This window comes from Schistocerca nitens, chromosome 1, assembly GCF_023898315.1.
Source record: "Schistocerca nitens isolate TAMUIC-IGC-003100 chromosome 1, iqSchNite1.1, whole genome shotgun sequence".
Classification (NCBI taxonomy): Eukaryota; Metazoa; Arthropoda; class Insecta; order Orthoptera; family Acrididae; genus Schistocerca; species Schistocerca nitens.
The window spans coordinates 135,972,776-135,994,892 of NC_064614.1; the positions used below are offsets into that span (position 1 = coordinate 135,972,776).

The following is a 22,117-nucleotide window of genomic DNA, read 5'->3' on the forward strand; positions in this document are numbered from 1 at the left end:
TAAATGGAAGGATCACATCTACAATGTTGTGGGGAAAGCAAAACAAAGACTGATTTGTTAGCAGAACACATAGAAAATGTAAAAGCTCTACTAAACAGACTGCTTAAACCACACTTATTCTCCCTCCTTCTGGAGTATTGCTGTGCAGTATGGGATCCACTTCCGATAGGATTCATGAAGTACATCGAAAAAGTTCAAAAAGTTGTTTTCGCTGCAGCAAGGCCTTCTCGTGGAATTTCAGTCACCAACTTTCTCCTCACAGTGTCAAAATATTTTGTTGGTGCAATCTACGTAAGGAAAACTGATCATTGTAATACAATAAGAAAAATCAGAGCTTGCATGGAAAGATATTTAAGTGTTCGTTTTTCCTGCACACTGTTTGAGAATGGGACTGTAGAGAAGTAGCTTGAAAGTGGTTCGATGTACCAACTGCCAGGCACTTAATTGTGAGCTGAAGAAGAACATGTAGATAGATGAGACTGCTGATTGGGTTATTTCTTAGATTATAGATTTTGCATTTGCATCTTGTTGACCACTCCCATAGCAGTGGCCAGTCTTCTCCTTTGCATCTTGTTGATTCCTCCCATTATTGATGCCAGTATTCTATCATATTCCTTAACAGGTCATGTCTGTAATATGTACTTGGGCTTTCACACCAAATTATGCTCACACTGAAATACTACATCTCTGGTAAGCTTGTTTTGTTTTGCTTTAGGGTGCAACAAACAGCTGGGGTCATATGAGCCCAAGTCAAAACTAGAGAACACGAACACAGAACGGAGTTAAAACGACTATGCATCAGTCCCAATGGACAGAATAGGAGACAGCTAAAACAAAAATAGGTGGAAAAAGGGCTAAAAAAAACATCATATAGTAATGGAGGTCCAAAAATAAAAAATAAAACGGCCTTCGCCATAATGCTGCGGCGGATGAAAAGAAACGCAGTCGACAGCCCGCGCTTCATACGCTAAAAGGCTGATAAATCAGGTGGCAAACCCAAGCTGAGTGTTAATGGTTTGAAAAAAAAAAGGGCATCCCAGCAGGAAGTGGTGGACAATTAAAATTTGTGCGCAATGTGGAGAAAGGGATGGGGTAGTGCCACTGAGCAAATGACGACGGCTAAAAAGGCAGTGCCCAATATGCAGCCGAGTTAAAATATCTCCTCCCGGTGGGAGGGCCAAGAGGACGTCGTCCAAGGCGGTGGGAGAGGCTTAATAAGCCGAAGCTTACTCCCACCAAGGGAGGACCATTGGCGATGCCAAAGGGACACCACCTCCTGACACAGCAACGCCGAGATCATCGGAGGGAATATAGGTACTCGTGGGCTGTTGTACGAGGACTGCAGCCTTGGCAGCAGCGTCAGCAGCCTCATTTCCTGACAGGCTGCCATGACCAGGGACCCACAGAAACATGACACTGGCTCCATCAACAGTGAGCAAGTGACAATTCTCCTGGACCCGCTGCACTAAGGGAGGGGCGGTGTACAGCACACAGACTTTAAAGGGAGTGTGCCGGAAGCAGATATCGACAGACACGGGTGATAATGATGAAGGCACACCCGAGCCCATGGTCAGTCCAAGAGCCATCCGTGTATACAAAGGTACTATCGCAAAGTTACATGTGAAGACTGTGAAACTGGAGGAGATAGACCGAGGCTGGAGTAGTGTCCTTAGAAAGTGAATGAAGGCCAAGGTTAACATGGGCCGCTTCACGAAGCTAAGGTGGTGAGGGTTCACACCAAGTGGGAAAGTTGCAGGTAGTGTGAAGTTAAGCCACCGCAGTAAGAGGAAAAAGTGGACTCCGGGAGGTAACAGAGAAGAGAGAGGAGCACCATACTGATGATCAAAGGAGGCGGCATGGCAGACAAATGGCATGCATACCTGCTGAGGAGAAAGTCACGGCAGTAGGACAGTGGTAGTTCAGCAGCTTCAGCATACAGACTCTCAACCCGGCTGGTGTAAAAGGCACCTGGGGCCAAATGGATGCCATGATGGCAAATAGTGTTGAGACTGCGTAAAAGGGATGGGTATGCAGACGCATAAGCAAAGCACCCATAGTCGAATTTCGAACATACAAGGGACCGGTACAAATGAAGGAGGGTGGTTTGATCGGCACCCCAAGAGGGACTGTGTATAGCGGGCTGCCAGGTAACACACATGGGAGGACCAAAAGAGTTTCCTATCCAGCACGAGCCCCAGAAAAGTCATAATAGTTTCAACGAATGGAAGGGCGACAGGCCCAAGATGTAGAGATGGTGGGAGTAAACATTTGCAATGCAGAAATTCATACAGACGGTTTTGACAGTGGAAAAGCAAAAGCCATTGTCGATGCTTCAGGAGTAAAGATGATCAAGACAGCGCTGAAGACACTGCTCAGTGAGCCAGGTCCGTGGAGAACTGCAATAGATGGTAAAATCATCAACAAAAAGTGAGCTGGAGATGCCTGGCGGGAGACAGGTCATTATATGGTTAAGGGTGGTAGGAAATAGGACGACCCTGGGACACACCATTTCCTGGATAAAGGTGTCCGACAAGGCAGAACCCATACACACCCTGGAAACTCGGTCTTGTAAAACAGCCTGAAGAAAATGGGGCAGGCACCCATGGAAGCCCCACGTGTAAAGAGTACAGAAGATACCAGTTCTCCAGCAGTTGTCGTAGGCCTTTTCTAAATCAAAAAACATGGCCACAGTCTGGGATTTCCGCAGAAAACCATTCATCAAATGGGTGGACAAAGTAACGAGATGGTAAACTGCAGAACGCCACACATGAAAGCCACACTGTGATTCATTAGTAAATGGTGAGACTAGAGCCACCACATCAGCCGGGCATGAATTATACGATCCTTCACCTTGCAAACACAGCTGATAAGAGAGATGGGCCGGTAGCTAGAAGGAAGGTTTTTGTCCTTACCGGGTTTAGGTATGGGTATGACGGTGGCTTCACGCCAGTGTCGAGGAAATGTGCCCTCCATCCAGATGCGGTTGTACGTGTTAAGCAGAAAGTGCTTACCAGCATGAGAAAGAACTGCAACATCTGAACGTGGATGGCGTCTGGTCCTGGAGAGGAGGATGAGGATGAACTGAGAGCATGATCTACCTCCTTCATAGTAAAGGCAGCATTGTCACACTCGTGATGCGGAGAAGAGAAGGGTATCGCCCGAGCCTCCTCCGCTCGTTTCAAATACAGGAAAGCAGGGTGATAGTGGCGGCCCAAGGTGTTGGAGATAGCAAGCAATGGCATTGTCAGCGACTGTCAGGCTGGAAATTGGATCTTGGTGCCAGAAATCCGTCAGAGGTTGGCCCACAACACAGAGGAAGGTGTGGAACTGTTAAAATAACTAGTGAATGAAAGCCAGCTATCTGTTTTGCTATTCCGAAAAATGCGACAACACTTTGGACACTTTCTGTTTATAATGAATGCAGTTGGCCAGCGTAGCGTGGCGGTTAAAATTGAGGAGAGCTCGTCGACGTAAGCGAATTGCATTGCAGCATGGCTCAGTCCGTCAAGGGACTGGGACACGATGTGGCAAAGAGGAAGTGTGAGGAATGGAACGTTATGCAGCAGTAAGGATAACGTTGGTGAGATAGTCCACTTGGTCATCACAACTGGGGACATCTTGTTCTTTGAAGGTCGTCAGGGAGGAGTAAAGCTGCCAGTCAGCCTTAGTAAGCTGCTATTTGGGCGTGCACGCATGTAATTTAGGAGTTAACAAATGGATAGCACACGGGAAATGGTCGCTTGAGTAGGTGTCAGAAAGAACGGACCACTCAAGACAATGAGAAAGCTGGGCAGTGCAAAAGGATACATCCAAATGGGAATACGTGTGCGAGGAGTCTGAAAGGCAGGTGTTACGGCAGAAGAGATTAAGTTGGTTAAGATGTCAGCCAAGAGGGCACCTCTCTAACAGGTCCTGGGAGAACCCCAAAGGGGATTATGTGCATTAATGTCACATTGAAGTCTCCGAGTAGCAAAAATGGGGGAGGTAGCTGCCAATAAGTTGAAGGAAGCCTGCTCTGATGACATCGAATGACAGAGATACATAAATGGTACAGAGGGAAAAAGTCAGGTGGGGAAGGTAAAAGTGAACTGCAACAGCTTGAAGAGGGGTAGTCACGGAAATGTGTTGACTATGAAGGTGATCCCGTACGAGCAGCATGACGCACCACTAGATGGAATGCCAACCTCAGGGGGGAAGGTCAAAACGAATCGGTAAGTAATGTGAAAGCTCAAAGTGGTCAAGAGGGCGCAATTTCGTTTCCTGAAGGCAGCGTACAAAGGGATGCAGCGATGCTAAAAGCAGCCGTAAATCCTCTTAGTGGCACCAAAGACCGAGAATGTTCCATTGGAGGACACTCATGAGGATGAAGAGATGTAGGGGTGTTAACTCGGCGGCCACTGAGTGACAGCCGGTGTGGAGTTGCTACTACAAGGGCACATAAGCAGGAGGATTCTGCTCCATGTGGTCCACAGCAGCATCGGCTTACTCGTGCAGTTGGTCCGTGGAGTCCAACACTGAAAAACAGTTGGTGGTGCGCACTGGCGAGAAAAGAGGCTGGCCGGGCTAAGGTACCACGCGGCGACGCTGTCAAACAGGATCTTTAAGTTGCCTTTAGCGGACTTCTTCGAGCCCCCGTCTTAGGCGATTGGTCACACCTCCCGAACATCTGACAGAGCGACCAATCGGCAATTTGGGAAGGTTGTAGCTCAGGAAATCACCCTTCCCTGTGCCTGGCCTGTACCAGGAGGTACGTGCGAACCCCACCTGACGACCCAGGGCTGGAAATTACACGTTACCCAGTTGTTATACGTCAGACGCATGGGCCAGACTTCAGGAGCGCACAGGGTGGAAGAAGAGGAAACTCAAACACCGAAATGGAGGAACGAGAGGAGAAGGGAAACAAAGAAAGGAAAAGGGAGCCAAAAACAAAGGTGAGACTGTTTGTGCGTCAGCGACAGAATGCAGAACATTCCGAAGAATTCTCCAGACATGTTCCCCAAGGGAGGAGAAAAAGAATAGCAAGCAGATAGACACGCAGCATGGAAGAGAAAAATGTTGCAAAGGCTTGAGGCTCCATGGTAGCCAAGCACGAATCTGTCAAAGAGTGATGAGCCCCCTGGGGGGAGGGGGGGGGGGGATCTCTCTAAGTGATCAACAACCTCATTACTGGTGATCACATCATTTGATTTCACTGCAGCTAACATTAGAGATGTCTTTTTCACACTGATACCCGAAGTTGAATGGTACTGTACATGATGGAGGTCTTTGGTCTTGCAGGCACCAAAGTTCTTCAGACCTGTTACACCAGTTAGCGACACATTTGAGTGTCCTGCATAAAGATTTGCAGTGGCAAATATTTTATCAAAGCTGAGAACTCTCTCTTCAGTTCAATGGTTGAGTTGGCTGACAATTGTCAGGGCCGGGATCCTCTGTGTGTGGAGAATGTTTGACTGTGGGCGGTGTCCACTTTTCCAGCACATGTTACGTAACATAAACCATAAGTGTAATATTAACAAAATCCAAGTGTCTCGTATAATCTCCACTTTCTCATCTACACATGGCATTGTAGTAACTCTAGTTAAGGAATTACAGAATTTTTCCGATTCAAACTCGGGGTAACTGGCATTACAAATAGTTCATAAATACAGCACAATAGTTTGGAATAATGGCATAATTAGATCAGCCAATTTCTCTAATAGAGAGAGAGAGAGAGAGAGAGAGAGAGAGAGAGAGAGGCACACTTTTAAACTGTCAGTAGAAGTGTCCCAGTCTGCTTTCTGTTGACCATCCATTTATGTACTGATTAGATTCAGAATGAACCAGGAAAAGTGTTAGAAATTCCTACGTCACTGAAATCCATTAACATACAATGTTTGTATACTTACACTGCTGTATATTTATTTGCAGCATTAACTTTCAGTTCATGCGGATCATCCTTGTCATCATTTCCAACACGCACAACAAGCCTGTGCGTATGTGGAGTGCGCATATATTCAGTAGGGTGCGCAGTGTACAACGAGCATCGTACAATTGCCTCCCCACTGTAGTTCTGCAACTGAAAATAATGACGTACATATTTACTACTAACCGTATTAATTGATAAGAGCTTTTTTGTAAGTAATTTTCTACAGCTGTTAATATGAAGAAAGCACATTTGGGCCATCGGTTGTACAATTTTATGTTTATCCTCTAAAGGCATCCAGAAGCAAACTGCAGTAAATCCACTTTTTCTAAAAAATGATGTTGCCACCACTTTATTCTCCATGCTACTGACCATTAATAACTTTTTTAAAATACAAGCAAAACAACTTGTGAAACTGCAAAAACTGGTGTTTCCACTTCTGGTTGGGAACCGTGCTGCTGCTAGGGTCGCAGGTTCGAATCCTGTCTCAGGTATTAATGTGTGTGATGTCCTTAGGTTAGTTAGGTTCAAGTAGTTCTAAGTCTAGGGGACTGATGACCTCAGATGTTAAGTCCCATAGTGCTTAGAGCCATTACAAACTTCTGGTTGCAAAGCGAAACTGAGTGAATCCACTGCATGAAGAAGTAGCAGAACTTTGTGTAACCTTAGCAAATGTCATTGTCCAAGCAAAAAAATTGCTCTGAATTAATTCTGTATTTTGCCAAATTAATGCTGTTTTTCTAGCTTAATTACTCCACTAACATTAGTTTTGAGTTTGTGTGTGCCAGTTTTGCCAAGTTGTCCCTACTGCACACTACAGTGAAACAAAAGACAGTACCACACTGTTATCTAGTCATATTGGTGTTATCTAACTTGGCTGGGTTATCTCATGACAGCATGGAGAATGTTTGTGGTGTTTCTGTTGGATAGAATATTGAGAATGCTTTATAATTTCCTCCATAATCAAGGACGTTGATGATGGAATATGTGTACAATGAGTTCCAAAAGATAAAGGCCATAAAAGATCAGCCTATTCTTCTGACTGGAAGATGAACAAAGCAATGTGCATGAGTTTTATGCTTTTTTTCTGGATGAAAATAACAAGAACTTCAATATCAGTAAAATTGTAAACAGTAATTAATGCTATATGTGACTGTAGGCTTTCCCGGCATAAACTATTGATGAAGGTTTCTTGGATCATCAGTAATTAATGCTGTTAACATGTAAGGTTCTTCATGAGTCAGTTGGCCTGGGCGGTGTCATGAGTCAGTTGGCCTGGGCGGTGTCTGTGCACAGTTGTCCGATGGGAATGTCAGCATTCTTTCTGAGTGGGACTAGGCGCTGCAGGGCTACCGTGACCTTAAATATTTCACGGTCACGGTAGCTCACAATGCGCAGGTTACTGGAATTTTTGCACTTGGGAGGACGCTTCACGGGTTACAAGCCCATTATGCATGCGTGTACACCAGCTCTTTTCACGCATGTCTCGGGAGGGTACAGTGGCGTGGCATATGTCCCACCCCACAGCAGCATAAGCACGGTGGGGCTGAGCCTTTCATGTTCTGTAGACGTTCGACAGTGACCCAAGTGTCGGCTACCCTCTTCACCGAAAAGAGCTTCTTGTTCCCCTGGTTTCTGTTGGATCACCACAAATTAAGGTGACTCTCTCTCTCTCTCTGGTTGGATTTGATATGCGTCACTGTGTGCACACCACACCCTATGGCCTCCAGGGCTTCTTTTAGGTGGTCAATGTCTGTGCACTTTGAGAAACCCTTCAAGAACTACTCAATGCAATTGTCTGGTAAACAGCGTATGTGTACAAAGGAAACGAGAGCTCTAACTTCTTGCTTGTGACCTTCCTTAAGTCTTTGAATATCTGAGATTTGGACTTTCACATTGTCATCGCCTGCAGCCCTTACAGTCAAGACTGCTGTCATCAATTGTTTGGGGTGCTGCAATAATCCTTTGTAGTCCTCCTCTACCTCCACGATGAAGGGTGGAAGCCAATGTTCCGACTGCCTGGGAGGGAGTGCTGGACAGGAGCTGGCTTCATTTGCATTCTGCTGGTTCTCATCATCTGCACAGCCGACTATATTTGTAGGTCCTGCTCCCACCACCCAGCAGTGTGTGCCAGACTTGAGCTGGACACACCTTCTGTGGGTTAATTTTTGGCCATTCGTAAGGCCTGCCTCTGTTTCGTCGGCAGTGGCTGATGCCAGCTGGCGACTGGCGTGACAGCTGCTGCTTCTGTGGCCAGAATTTTTGGTCAAATAGAAAAGGTTCTCATGTCTACAGCCACAATTACCTCATCAAGTGAGTAAAATGAAGTGTTCAAGGATCATAGAACAGTTTTCCAATTAGGAATAGCTGTCTACAATCTATGTTGGGCACTTCAGATTTGCCCCATGTGATCACCAGACGTTAACAGGGAAACGCACTGGAACATGTGAAGTGGCCTACAGAATGAATGCTGGTTAAGGAAGAGGGATGTGCAGACAAGGCATAGCCTACTTGATCTGGATGCCAAGTGTTACCAGAATTGAAATGGCCTTAAAGGAATCAGAAGTGAGGGACACTGATTTCCTGCTCGAAACGCATTTCGGGCAGACTTGGAAACAAAACAAAACTCCTGCTTTCTACAATAATATTAAGTTATTGTTGTGAACAACGCACGAGAGGACACAGGCTCTAAAATTCACCTGGAGGATAATAAGTTGCCAGTGTACTTTCGAAGGGACGGGACAGGAAAGGAAAGGACTCTTAAGCCTGGGACACTTTAACAGCTTTCAAACTTTTGTTTAATGTTACATACTTTGTTATTACAGTCTACTGTAGTCATCAAAATGTTTTCTTTTCTCCTTTGTACCAGTACTAACGTGTCTTTTTATTGTAGTAAATAGTCTTAACGGGTTATAAGAAGTACCTAGCCACCAGCAAGGTTGAACCATATGAAAATGTCAAGACAGCTGTTTCGGAAAACTATCACAGAATTTGCACGTCAACCGGTGCCAAACCTGTGAAGATTAATTACAAATCTTCTGCCGGGTAAGCTTGAAGTGCGTTTTTATTGTTACATCATGATAAACAGATGTATATCCACCTCTAAAGAAGCGAAACTCTGTAGATCCATAGAAACGGAGGAAAACTTGGCAAATCCAAATTATCGTAAGTTACAACTAGTAAAAGAAAAGCCAAATATTTCAGGGAAGAAAAGGAATTTCTAGAATCTGTCATACGAAGGAGGTAAGAAGTTTTTGGAATTCCCTGGGGAAAAAAATGTTCTAATTCACTCACTGCATTTTTCTTCTGGACACCTCAAATAAGCTTTTTCCGACATATTAATTGACAATGCAAGAAAATAAAAAATAAAATATCCTGGAATTAAACTAGCTCTCCATATTTTAACAAGGTTATATCATATTGGACATAAATTTTTCATTCATTTTAAAGACTATTCATCAAAAAAGCTGTAAAGTCATTAATCGGTTATTAAGCTGATTTTGTAATATACTAACGTACATAAGCCTTGTCCGAAAATGAACGCTCACAGGGCAAGCATGCTTAGGTCTACTTATTAATTTATGAAAGTCACTACTATGAAAAAACAAATAACAAACCACTTCTGTAGCAGAGAGCACTGATGCAAGTTCCATAAGACCAAATTGAAGAGCAAATCTCCGAGGTCATGGAACATGTCTGTACACGATATTACAACGGAAGAGTATTAACAGATAAAATAAAATGTTTACAAACCCAAAAAAAGACAAGCCACAACTTGATGTAACTACAATCAACAATAAAACATAAGGAAACTTTTCAGCTTCGATTTGAAAACACTTTGATTACTGCTAAGATTTTTTAATTCTTGTGGTAGCTTATTGAAAATGGTGTTATGACTTCAAGTTGAACAAATATATTTCAAGGGCGACGCAATACCTGAAAGTCACAGATCAAGTTAACAGAGTAAGACATGTGCCACTTTAACAGTCAAATCACAACTGAGTCCAAGTCCAACGGCCGCTGGCTGGCTGGCCGCTTAGGTGGCACTGCTGCTGCATGGCTGGCAGACAGTGCCGCATGTAGAGGATGCGCGTAACAGCGCAGCAGCATTTTGAAAGATCGGCGCATCACAACACTTTTCCCCCATTTGAAGTTTTTGCACAGGTCTTGATGGAGGTGGCCTGTAGATTGCTAATGTCCATAGGTGTTGTTTGACTGGCCGTAAAGTCTTGAGGAGGAAGTTTCCCATACGGACGGAAGTGTCCGTGATGATAACAGGTCGAGATGACAGCAGACGTGGGGGTCGAATCTGCTGGGGCCCCGTACACCAATCCGCACATTGCGGCAAGTCAGGTTGTTATAACAGGAGACATGGGCGATGAGTCCGCGTCCGTAGGAAAAGGAGGCAAGTAGAGTTGCTTCGACAGATGATGGTCAACTGGTTCCTGCATGGGCAAGTCCCCTGTTGGCGTCAGTTCTTGTGCTGGCACCGATATGATGGGGAGAGGACTGCGTTGTGAGTAATGAGAGATTCGAGGATCGTGAGCGTCAGGGAGCGCCGAAGGTGGGGCAGCGGCATCCGGAACAGGCGTTCCCACCACACAAGGCCAAAGCTGGTCCGAATGATGCACTGCAACACCCGTGTCCGTCTGGATTTCATACAGGCATCGGCCACGGTGTCGTAAGATGCGGCCAGGACTCCATTTTGGCCCCCTTTCATATCCCCTGACCCATAGAAGGTCGCCGGTGGTGAATCGGCCAAGTGAAGGCACCCGCGGCCCTGAGGTGGAAGGTTGCAGAAGATGAAGTAGCGTGCGGGGCTGTCAGCCATGTAAGAGCTCAGCCGGGCTGTGGTCGCCCATGGGGGTGAAACGATAAGAAGCCAGAAATTGGAGAATCGCATCATCAGCAGCAGAAGTAAACAGGAGTTTTCTCATCTGAGCCTTAAATGTGCAGCCCAGTCGTTCAGCCTCACCGTTTGACTTTGGATGGAACGGAGGGGCCGTGACATGTATGACACTGTGACGGGCACAAAAATCCGCAAAATTGGAAGAGGCAAATTGCAGACCATTATCAGTAACAAGAGTAGAGGGAAGGCCTTCCAAAGAGAAAATGCGAGCTAGAGCATTGGTGGTTGCCGCGGTGGTAGGCGACGTGCAACGGACAATGAAAGGAAAGTTAGAGTAGGCGTCAATAACGAGAAGCCAATAAGTACCTAAAAAAGGTCCTGCAAAGTCAGCATGAATACGCTCCCAGGGCTTCTCAGGCAAAGGCCACGGCGACAAAGATGACTTTGGGGTGGCGGCCTGTGACGCACAATCTCTCAATTGCTGTTGATACTATCTCTTTGAAAACATTCCACAACTTTTCTACATTTACATATCAGATTGGAAGGAGTGAAGACTGCCTCTTAAAAAGGCGTTAAGAGCATTTTTATCAGCTTTTTTACACAGATATACTTTGTGTTTCTTTCTGATGGTTGTAGGTGTTACAGTATTCAGCCTAGCAGCAACTGCCTTGTGGTCGCTAATCCCTGTATTCGTCACAACACTCACTATTTGTCCACGATTATTTGTTGCTAAAAGGTCAAGTACGCTTTCGCAATCATTTACACTTTGAGTGAGCTCATGAACTAATTGTTCAAAATAATTTCCTGAGAAAGCATTCAGTACAATTTCAGATGATGTTTTATGCCTGCCACCGGCTTTAAATGTAGAATTTTTCCAGCAGATCGAGGGTAGATTGAAGTCACCCCCGACTATAATTGTATGAGCGGGGTACTTATTTGAAATGAGACTCAGGTTTTCTTTGAACTCTTCAGCGACTATGTCTTCTGGGTCGGGGGGTCGGTAAAAAGATCCAATTAATAGTTTAGTCCAATTGTCAGGTATAACCTCTACCCATACTATTTCATATGAACTATCTACTTCAATTTCGCTGCAAGGCAAACTACCTCTGATAGCAATAAATACTCATCCACCAACTGTATTTAATCTATCCTTTCTGAACACTGTTAGATCGTTTGAAAAAATTTCGGCTGAACTTATTTCCGGCTTTAGCCAGCTCTCTGTACTTACAACTATTTCAGCTTCAGTGCTTTCTATTAGGACTTGGAGCTCTGGTTCTTTCCCAACACAGCTACGACAATTTACAACGACAATACCAATCGTTTCTACAATTACCTTACTGTGTTTTACCTGCCCACTTTCTGATGGACGCCCCTTCTGTGGTTCCCTGAGACCCTCTAACCTAAAAAAACCGCCCAGTCCCTTCCACACAGGCCCCGCTACCCGTGTAGCCACCTCCTGTGTATAGTGGACTCCTGACCTATTAAGCAGAACCCAGAAACCCACCACCCCATGGCGCAAGTAAAGGAATCTGCAGCCTACACGGTCACAGAACCACCTGAGCCTCTGATTCAGACCCTACATGAATGGGTGCAGGTCATTAGACAGGATGCTTACTTACTGCCCACACCCCACACCATTACAGAGCCTCCACCAGCTTGAACAGTCCCCTGCTGGCATGCAGGGTCCATGGATTCTGAGGTTGTCTCCACATCCACTCAACAATGTCCATCTGCTCAAAAGAATTTGAAATGAGACTTGTCCGACCAGGCAACATGTTTCCAGTCATCAACAGTACAATGTCAGTGTCAACAGGCCAGGCGATGTGTGAAGCTTTGTGTTGTGCAGCCATCATGGGCACGCAAGTGGGACTTCGGTTCAGAAAGCAATTGTCAATGTTTTGTTGAATGGTTCACATGCTGACACTTATTGATGGCCCAGCATTGAAATCTGCAGCAATTTGCAAGCAATTGTCAATAATGTTTTGTTGAATGGTTCACATGCTGACACTTATTGATGGCCCAGCATTGAAATCTGCAGCAATTTGCAGAAGGGTTGCACTTATGTATTCTCTTCAGTCATCGTTGGTCCCGTTCTTGCAGGATTTTTTTTGTCCGCAGCGATATTGGAGCTTTCATGCTTTACCCGATTCCTGATATTCACGGCACACTTGTGAAATGGTCATTCGGAAAAATCTCCACTTCATCGCTACCTGAGAGATGCTGTGTCCTATTGCTTGTGCATGCACCAACTATTAACACCACATTCAAACTCACTTAAATCTGCCATTGTAGCAGCAGTAACTGATCTAAGAACTGCAACAGACATTTGTTGTCTTATACAGGAGTTGCCAACCGCAGTGCCACACTCTGCCTGTTTACATATCTCTGTATTTGAATATTCATGCCTATACCAGTTTCTTTGGTGCTTCAATGTATATTCAAAGTACTAATATAAAATTAAATATTTTATATATACTAATGAAATATGCTTAGCAATAAGTATAAAAAAAATCTTGATCCTCCTGTGCTACTGCACTTTTTCATGCCATAGAACACACAAACTCTTGGAAAATCACGAGTTCATGTAGCTGATCCATTGACTTTCTTCACCGACACTTGATGTATGTACATTCATCATGCGTTCAGCAACGGTTAAAGTTTGGTACTGGAGTGGCCCCCTCCCCAAAGTTTGTTACTGCCCCCCCCCCCCTCTGCCCCACATCTTTGTTGTGGTGATACACTCATCTTTGTTGTGGTGATACACTGATCTGTATCGCAGCCTGAGATCTTAGTCAGGCTTAAAGTTGACAATCCGGTTGTGAGCTGGCAAAGCCAAAAAATATGAAAGCCAAATAAAGGTTGTGGTAACAAACTGGTCGGTAGTGAAGCCTACTGTCTATGTCCACATTATACTGGAAAGTGCCAGTGGGGTCCAATATATACCATTTACCCTAAACTGGATATAGTCACAGATTTGGACCGATGTTGCTGTATCAGAATACCAAAGATATACAAACTGTCAGAGGGGAACAAACAGCAATACGAACTTCAGTTTCTGTAAGACACCAAGCTGAAAAAAATATTTCAATTATGAGATTTCCAAAAGCACAATTTCACTGATGTTAAATTAAATACTACTCACTTACCCGAACAGTAGGATAAACTCTTTTCCTGGATTTGTCGGAGCTTTTCGCTAAGATGCTCCCGTGAGTTCCCATCATTTCCGACTTATATCGAAATCTGAATTTATCAACCGGCTGTTCCACTATTTCCAAATGAGGTTGGCCCAGACATGGCAAATTAAAACCTGCAAATAGATAAAACATCAGTATGTGAGGCACGCTTCAACATAGCGACAGACAGAGCAGAAGTATTACCAAAATTTGCTGTACAATTAAAAATCTCGCAAAACTGATACAATCACTGATGTTCATCACAGGTAGAAGACACTTTCAGGTAGTATGTTGTTCTTTAGTGAGTGAAAGGAAAAGGGAGCAAGTAAATACACCACTGAGAACAATTTATTTCATTTTTGCACCACTGGACATCAGTGATCAGCGAAGGTGCAACAATAAAACAAGATAATCACACAATGCAGGTTTACACCATCAGTATTTATATTCTTGATAATTTATTTATTTTATGGAAATAGACTGTGGTCCAAGGCATATTTCTCTAACAGCTCATACAGGCTGTTTACAAACATTAAAACCTATTTATAAACAATTGCAAATAGATTCTTTATCTATCCAATTTTATTTTTAAAAATTTATTATTTTTGTTGCTATATATGTTGTTTAAGATGCTGGACAAATACATGGACACACAATTTGAAGTGAGCTGACACATAATTCTGAATGCAGCAGCAAACTCACCTGAAAGCCCTTGATTACTCACTTCAGTAAACATTTCTTTCGAATGTTATTTATAATGAAAGTTCTTGTCTTCTATATTCTTCCGTCTGTAACTAGTGCTTATTTCCAAATTCAGTTAGGCCTACGTAGGCTAATTCTTCTTATCACAAAAATACGCACTTGCACTACACAAAAATGCTTGTCTGCTGATCATTCTGTCTACAAAATTACATATATTAGTCATTTTTGGTGGGAACTGGGTATCCTTGTGGTGGTATAGAAAATTATTTACAATACAGTGCCTACACATGAAAATCTCCATATTAAAAGTCTGTCAGAGATTAATTTTCTGTCCTTCACCATGTAGTGAACAGTTCAACAATTTTTTTTAATGTTGTGTAGGCATTAGAACCGTGCAGAAAAAATTTTGACCACTATCAAGTACAGTGTAGTTATGAACTATCATTTGGTGAATTACCTGTATAAATTATCCTTGACAAACTGATCATCATAATACTATCTGCCCCAATAAATATGGAAAAGTATCAAGCTGATACAGCACTGCGTCAATCATTTCCAATTTGTCATCAATCCAAATTATAACAAGATATTAGACATCAATAGCACAGCTTCTGTGAAACGTCAATCACAGGGGAGCCACACAACACATTTCCAGCATTGGATGATGAGACACCAAGTGAAGATATATGCCTTGGCCGAAGGCCTAATGATCATAAAGCAAAAGTCATCAAAAGCATATCCAAGATAGTTTATAAGCAGGATATATGACGAGTTTCTCATGACAAAAGAGAGGCTGGTAACTGATATGTTTGTACTTTTAAGAGGGAAAAATAGCTAGCAGAAATGATGAGAATGCGGTAGGCAGCTTGGCTGAGAAACATGCTTCAAAGAAACTGTCTGCAATAAAGAGTTGCAAATATTGCATGTAATAGAGGGAAAGGAAGAGGGTGACTTCAAATGCTGGATAACATCAAAAGAACAAAGTTAACAGCTGATTACTCATCATATGCGACAGTAAATTTAGGAGATCCTCAATAAAGCTAAATACATCCACAGTCTTATCTATATTCTGGCAGATAATGTCAAAAACTGAGTGACAATGTTTGTGCAAGATAATACATTATATTGGATAGTTGCAACACAAGAAAATATAGCAAAATGCATAGAGATCTTCAGAGGATACAAACTTTGTGAAGAATTTACCAGTTAACCCTCAACAGAAACAAGCATTAACACATTGTGCATAAATGTGTACAAAAACTCATTGATGTTCAATGAAACTACAGCCAACAAAACACTGTAAACAATCACAACTCTGGAATAGGCCTACCTGAAAGTAGAAGTACTGTACCTGTCCAAAGATAACTGATGTAGCTCAGCCACACAAGTAATTCACAAAAACCAGGCAGTGTGCATCAATGAGAAGCTTACTGGTAAAATTCAGTGTGTATACATTACAAAAGGAGACAGAGAACATATTATTTCCTCCGATACTTGCATAGCTGGTGATTGGCTCCATTTATGGAAGTACTGCAATATCAGGTTGTCTATACATGGAGTGCATAGGGGCCTGAATATGGCATTACTGAGATGACAGAACTGGCTGTCTATATAAAATACTTCTCAAAACATACGGATGTTTGGTGATTTTCCTTGGCAAACATTTGCCCGGCTACTGTCCCTTATCCACAAAGGATCAACAGAAATATCCCAAGTCAAGCCTGGCTTCAAATGGTGAACCTAGGAATATATTACACCCTCCAACGTATCACTCACATAAGGGTCATGAGGGGTCCCACAGCCGCCAGCAATTTAAACTGACATTCCTTCCGTAACAATTTTCGAATGAAAGTGAAGATGGGAGCAACTTTACTAGAATTGCTTGGAAGTCGCTCCCCCCAGTCACTGCGCAAGTGTCAGTTTACACTGTGCGTCCATGTTTTTTCCAGGCATGGAACTACAGTAAGTGGTGTAGTTATAGAACATTGTTAAACATTTAACACTGTGTAAGAACCAGGACAAGGAATCCTTCTAAGGGACAATAAGTGTTCTTAATAAGTAAAGTGCAACAGCCTCAGTGCATGTTGTATACTCCAGGGAGTTGTTGTAAGATTTACAGTAGTGTTGATTTCATTACAGGTCATATTTGATGAAAGTACAATTGAAATGATCTGTGTTCTGTAGGGAGCACACTGCAAAGGAAGAGGACCTTTGTTTTTAGATGGGCTGAGCAATGAGACATCCAATCTGTCACAGGTTCATCTGCGTAGGATGCAACAAAAACACAAATGCACTCACAAACCTGCTGGTGGATGGCGTAACAGTAGCCACATTAGAACAGATTTGTCTCCCCCACGCCCCAACAACATCTTAAAAGGGGGAAAACTTAAAACTAGGAGTGCCAAGATTTAATCAAGTGGAGATACTGTTACCTTACTGGTAAGTTCATTAAGAGTGGAACTGGTAAGATAACCATCACCAAACATATTTGAAACCCACAAAGCTACTCTTGATGCTGGTGTCTAAATTAATTACTAATTTTTGACTGAACGGTATATATATGTTTGTACAAGTTGAGCAGAGCAGGAAAATATGGCATACACTTTTACACTAATGTATTTAAGAGTAGCTTAACATACACTATTTGTAAAAATGTGCTAACAAAATGTCAATTTGGTTTTCAGAAAGGCTCTTCAACAAAAAAAATGCTATATATGCTTTCACTGATTAAATATTAAATGCCCTGAGTAACCGAACGTCACCCGTTGGGATATTTTGCGAGCTCTCAATGGTTTTTGACTGTGTGTGTCATAAAATTCTTCTAGACAACCTTAAGTGTAGTGGTATGAGTGGGACAATGCACAAATGGTTTACTTCATGTTAACTGGAAGAATGTAGTAGGTTGTAATTAATGGTACAGACAGACTGCAAAAATCAGCAGTCCTCTAACTGGGGAGGTATCATGAATGGTGTCCCACATTGTTCTCAATATATATGTTAATGACCTGCCATTCTAAATTCATAAAAATGCAAAGGTAGTTCTTTTTGCTGACAACAGAAGTAATCACACTCCATAAACAAGAATTAGCTGATGAATTTGTAAATAATCTCTTTCAGAAAATTAACATGTGGTTCTCTGCAAATGGACTCTCACTAAATTTTGAGAAAACACAGTATACACAACTCTGTACAGTGAGTGGTGGAACACCATTAACGCAGAGTATTCAAAATCTCTGGGTGTGTACATTGATGAGAAATTGAATTGGAAGACACACATCGAGGATCTGCTAAAATGGTTAGATTCAGCTACTTATACTATCAGGATTGTTGCAAATTTCAGTGATAAACTTATCACTAAATTAGCCTACTATTCCTGTTTTCATTTACTGCTTTAATATGGCATCATATTGCGGGGTAATTCATCATTAAGAGAGAAAATGTTCGTTGCACAAAAACAATTAATCAGAATAATAGCTGCAGCCAACCCAAAATCACCTTGCAGACATTCATTTAAGGAACTCGGGATCCTCGCAGTACCTTCGCAATACGTATTTTCGCTTAAGAAATTCGTCATCAATAACCCATCCTGATTCAACAATAAAACTAACAAAAAAGGATGATCTTCACTATTCAGGGTTAAATCTGACTTTGGCACAGAAAGGGGTGGATTATGCTACCACACAAATCATTGGTCATTTGTCAAACTGCATTAAAAGTCCAACAGATAGCCAACCAACATTTAAAAACAAAGTAAAAGGATTTCTGTATGACAACTACTCCTACTCAATAATTTTTAGATGTTAAGTTGTGTAATGATAACTTATGTTAAACTGACACTTTCCACATCATTATGGAATGTCGTATTATTAATGTATGTAACAAGTATTAATGTAATGTAACAGATCCTGCAGAATCCACCAGCCCAAGTTCAACAACTTTACTTGAGACGGAAGATACTGCATTCCATAATGTGTCGTGGTATTAAAAAGATATATCGAAAAACCAAACTTGAATAAACTTTCTGCTCATTACATACACTGATCATTGCTACTAATCAAATATTACTGATGTTACACAGGTTAAGTACATCAAGGTATGCACCTGCCTACAGTAGCCTGGCTGTATTTTGGGGCAGGGCTGCTGGTTATCTTATGGTATGAAATACTGCCTCATTTGTAAACATTAAAATTTTAATCTTGTGTATGGAATGTAATATGGAGGAAAACGCTACTACTTACACAGGCATTCAAACAAACAAAGACATCTACTCAAATACCTGACGAAGGCTACATTTATACTGTCTCATATGTTTGGAGTTTTCTGCAGCTTATACATTACAAAATATCTTAATCAAATCTAGGTAGGCTATACGCGGGCAACGTGAAAAGTGCTTCCTATATTATGGTGTTATAGTGAATTTCTGTTTTCCTCCAACTGTAGAGCAAGATGGCGGCGATTGAGAAGTTTAGTGAATTTGTGCCTCCAGTTATTTCAAATTTTCAAATGTTATCTGGCATCAATAGCAAGAAGATGATCAACAAAAGTGCTTCGCAAAGTTTCAAGTCTAGTGCCACGCAAAAAACCTGCAGTGAAAAATCATCCAAATCAAAATGTAAGTGTGTAACATGTGAAGTCCATCCTGACAAAGCAAAACTAGTTGAAACTATTAATTCGTTGCAAGAAATTGTGCGCAGATCCTTGGCAGAAAACAGAGTGTTAGCTGATAGACTCAAATGTCTTGAAAATGATCATGGAAAACTAAAAACCGCCGAGCAGGGCGTAAGTGAATTCGACAGAAATAAAGTGTACACAGTAACCGATGATTCCGTCACCATTTCAAGTTTTCCAACACATTCTGGGTGTACCGGTAACGCAAACCATAGCGCAATCATTTCGTCGTCTTTAGTAATAAATTCTCCTGCCGTGCTCCAAAAAACAGTAGGCCTATCTACAAAAGATCAAATCGTGCACCATCTGAAAGAAAAGCCTGTTATTAAGCAAAATGTGGAACCTACACAACAGAGTCCGTGTAAAATAAAGTGTGCAGATATCGTAAATAGTGTTTCTTCATCAGTAATAGCTCAAAAAAACAAATTCGATATCCTACTACAAAACGGTGGTCATTGTGAAAAACAAACTTCTGCTGCATACAATAAATTTGCTCCCAAGACCGCAAAATTAACACAGGTTCATAGTTATCAAAAAAGGTTACCGAATGTGCAAAAACAGACCATATCTACACAGCAAAAACACGTTTCAAAACCTTCTAGCCCCAAAACTGTGATAAACAAAAAAATTTGTGTGCTTGGTGACAGTCATGGACGTGGAATTTCAGCACTATTGAAAGATAAATGTAATTTAATGGTAACAGGTTTTGTGAAGCCAGGAGCGCAGTTTTGTGAGGTAAATAAACTAACAAACTCTACTGATGTATCTCACTTAAGTAATTGTGATTTTGTCGTGCTTGATATGTTCTACATTTCATAACATACAGATAATTGATACATACGATTTAGGAAGAAGATTTCATACAGCTCATGGACTACATTTAAATATGTTAGGAAAAGACCAAATAGTAGAAAAACTCCGAAATCATATCCTGAAGAAATCAGCCCCAAGTATCAAGATTGCCAAACAACCACAAATTACAAAATGGTTTAGGCCAAAAACAGAAGCTTTGATGGAAGCAGAACTGTGTCAACCACTGAAAACCATCTCTGCTACTGAAAATTGCGTGCAAGAAGCCACACACGAAAATAAAATCTCGGCCAATTTTTTAGGGTAAGTGCTGTAATAATAATAATAATAATATCAGAAATACCTTTAGAAAAGAAATTAATTAAACCCTTAACTGAAAAGTCACAAAGTCCATCATTTCTTGTATTACACCATAATGTCCAGTCATTCAGAAATAAGATTCAAATGCTGGAAGTGTTACTTCAGTCTCAAATAAATCCAGATGTAATATGTATTACCGAACACTGGCTGTCTAAAGAAGAGATTCAGTCAACCTCTATTCCAAGGTACTCATTAATAAGCTTTTATTGTAGGAATTTCTCCACACATGGAGGTACTGCTATATTTGTAAAGGACCAGATAAAATTCAGTGAGGTAGGCCTAAATGAACAGATTGCATTATCTGAAGATAAGGAATTTGAGCTTTCTATGGTTAAGCTGCCTGAACTAAACTATATAATTATAAATGTATAGAGCACCAAGTAGTAATATTCCAAATTTTATGACCAAATTAGAAGTTCTGCTGAATAGTGTCAGCTCATTAAATATGAGAATAATACTTTGTGGCGATTTTAACATTGATTTATCAAAAAACAGTAATGCTAAACTTGATTTGTTTAACATGACCAAATCCTTTAATATGATCCCCACAATACACTCTCCAACAAGATCAACAGAGCATACTGATTCAATAATTGATCAAATCTTCATAACTGATACTGGTTACAAATTCACTGGCGAAGTACTGAGCATCGGATACAGTGACCATGATGCTCAGCTACTGAGCATTGACATGGAAAATAGTAAAATCAGCCCCAAAAAAGCATTTCAAAGAAGAAACTTTTCAGATGACAATATTAGGATTTTCAACTTCCTATTAGCTAAGGAAAATTGGGACAGTGTTTACATGCAAACAACTGTTGATAATATGTTCTTAAGCTTCCATAACACCTTTATTACTTTAATACAGCATTTCCTTTTGAAACAAAAACTTCAAGCAATCAAAATAGAAAGTCGTGGGTAACAAAAGGAATCAAAGTTTCTAGTGAGAGAAACAGATTTCTCCAAAATTGCTCCAAAAAATACATAGTCACTGAAGAATTTTCTGACTATTGTAAAGTCTACAAAAAAAAACTTATCTTAGAGTGATTAGACAGGCAAAACTTTTATGGAATGACAATTTAATAAGAAACTCTTCAAATAAAATGAAAGCTATGTGGAAAGTTATTAAAAAAGAAACTTGTAGTTCAACACCTAAAAAGGAAAACATTTCTCTAACACTTAATGCCTCTAAGGTCACAGATCCATACACAGTTGTAAACAAGTTCAATGAATATTTCACCTCACTAGCAGAAGATCTCATTCAGGCAAACTGCAGGGTATCGTTCTTCAATTCCACCAATACGTCAAACAGCACTAATGTTTGTTTATGAAACAAACCCTGATGAAATTAGGAACATAATAAAATTGTTACCCAATAAAATCTCTAGTGGCTATGATGAAGTACCTGACCTCATATTAAAGGTGTGTGCTCCCCATATAGTAAAGCCATTATTAACCATCTACAACCAATCATTAAAAACTGGCATTTTTCCAGATGCTCTCAAAATAGCTAAAAGTCTCACCATTACTAAAGAAAGGTTCCCCTGATTTAGTATCCAATTATAGACCATTATCCATATTAAGCATCTTTTCAAAAATCCTGGAAAAACTTTATGACAGGCTTATAAATTTCATAAAAAACCATGCACCAAT

General features: G+C 41.4%; 1 protein-coding gene across 2 annotated transcripts in view; it reads right to left on the reverse strand.

Annotated features, from left to right (window-relative positions):
* LOC126243247 (nuclear factor NF-kappa-B p110 subunit) overlaps positions 1 to 22,117 on the reverse strand; it is a 99,374-nt gene that overhangs the window by 74,468 nt on the left and 2,789 nt on the right. For both annotated transcript variants that reach the window (XM_049948150.1, XM_049948149.1), the window contains exons 3-4: positions 13,898 to 14,058; positions 5,886 to 6,055 (exon numbers count right to left, since the gene is read on the reverse strand). In XM_049948150.1, the coding sequence (XP_049804107.1) occupies positions 5,886 to 6,055; positions 13,898 to 14,058 (331 nt within the window). The remainder of the gene's footprint in view (positions 1 to 5,885; positions 6,056 to 13,897; positions 14,059 to 22,117) is intronic.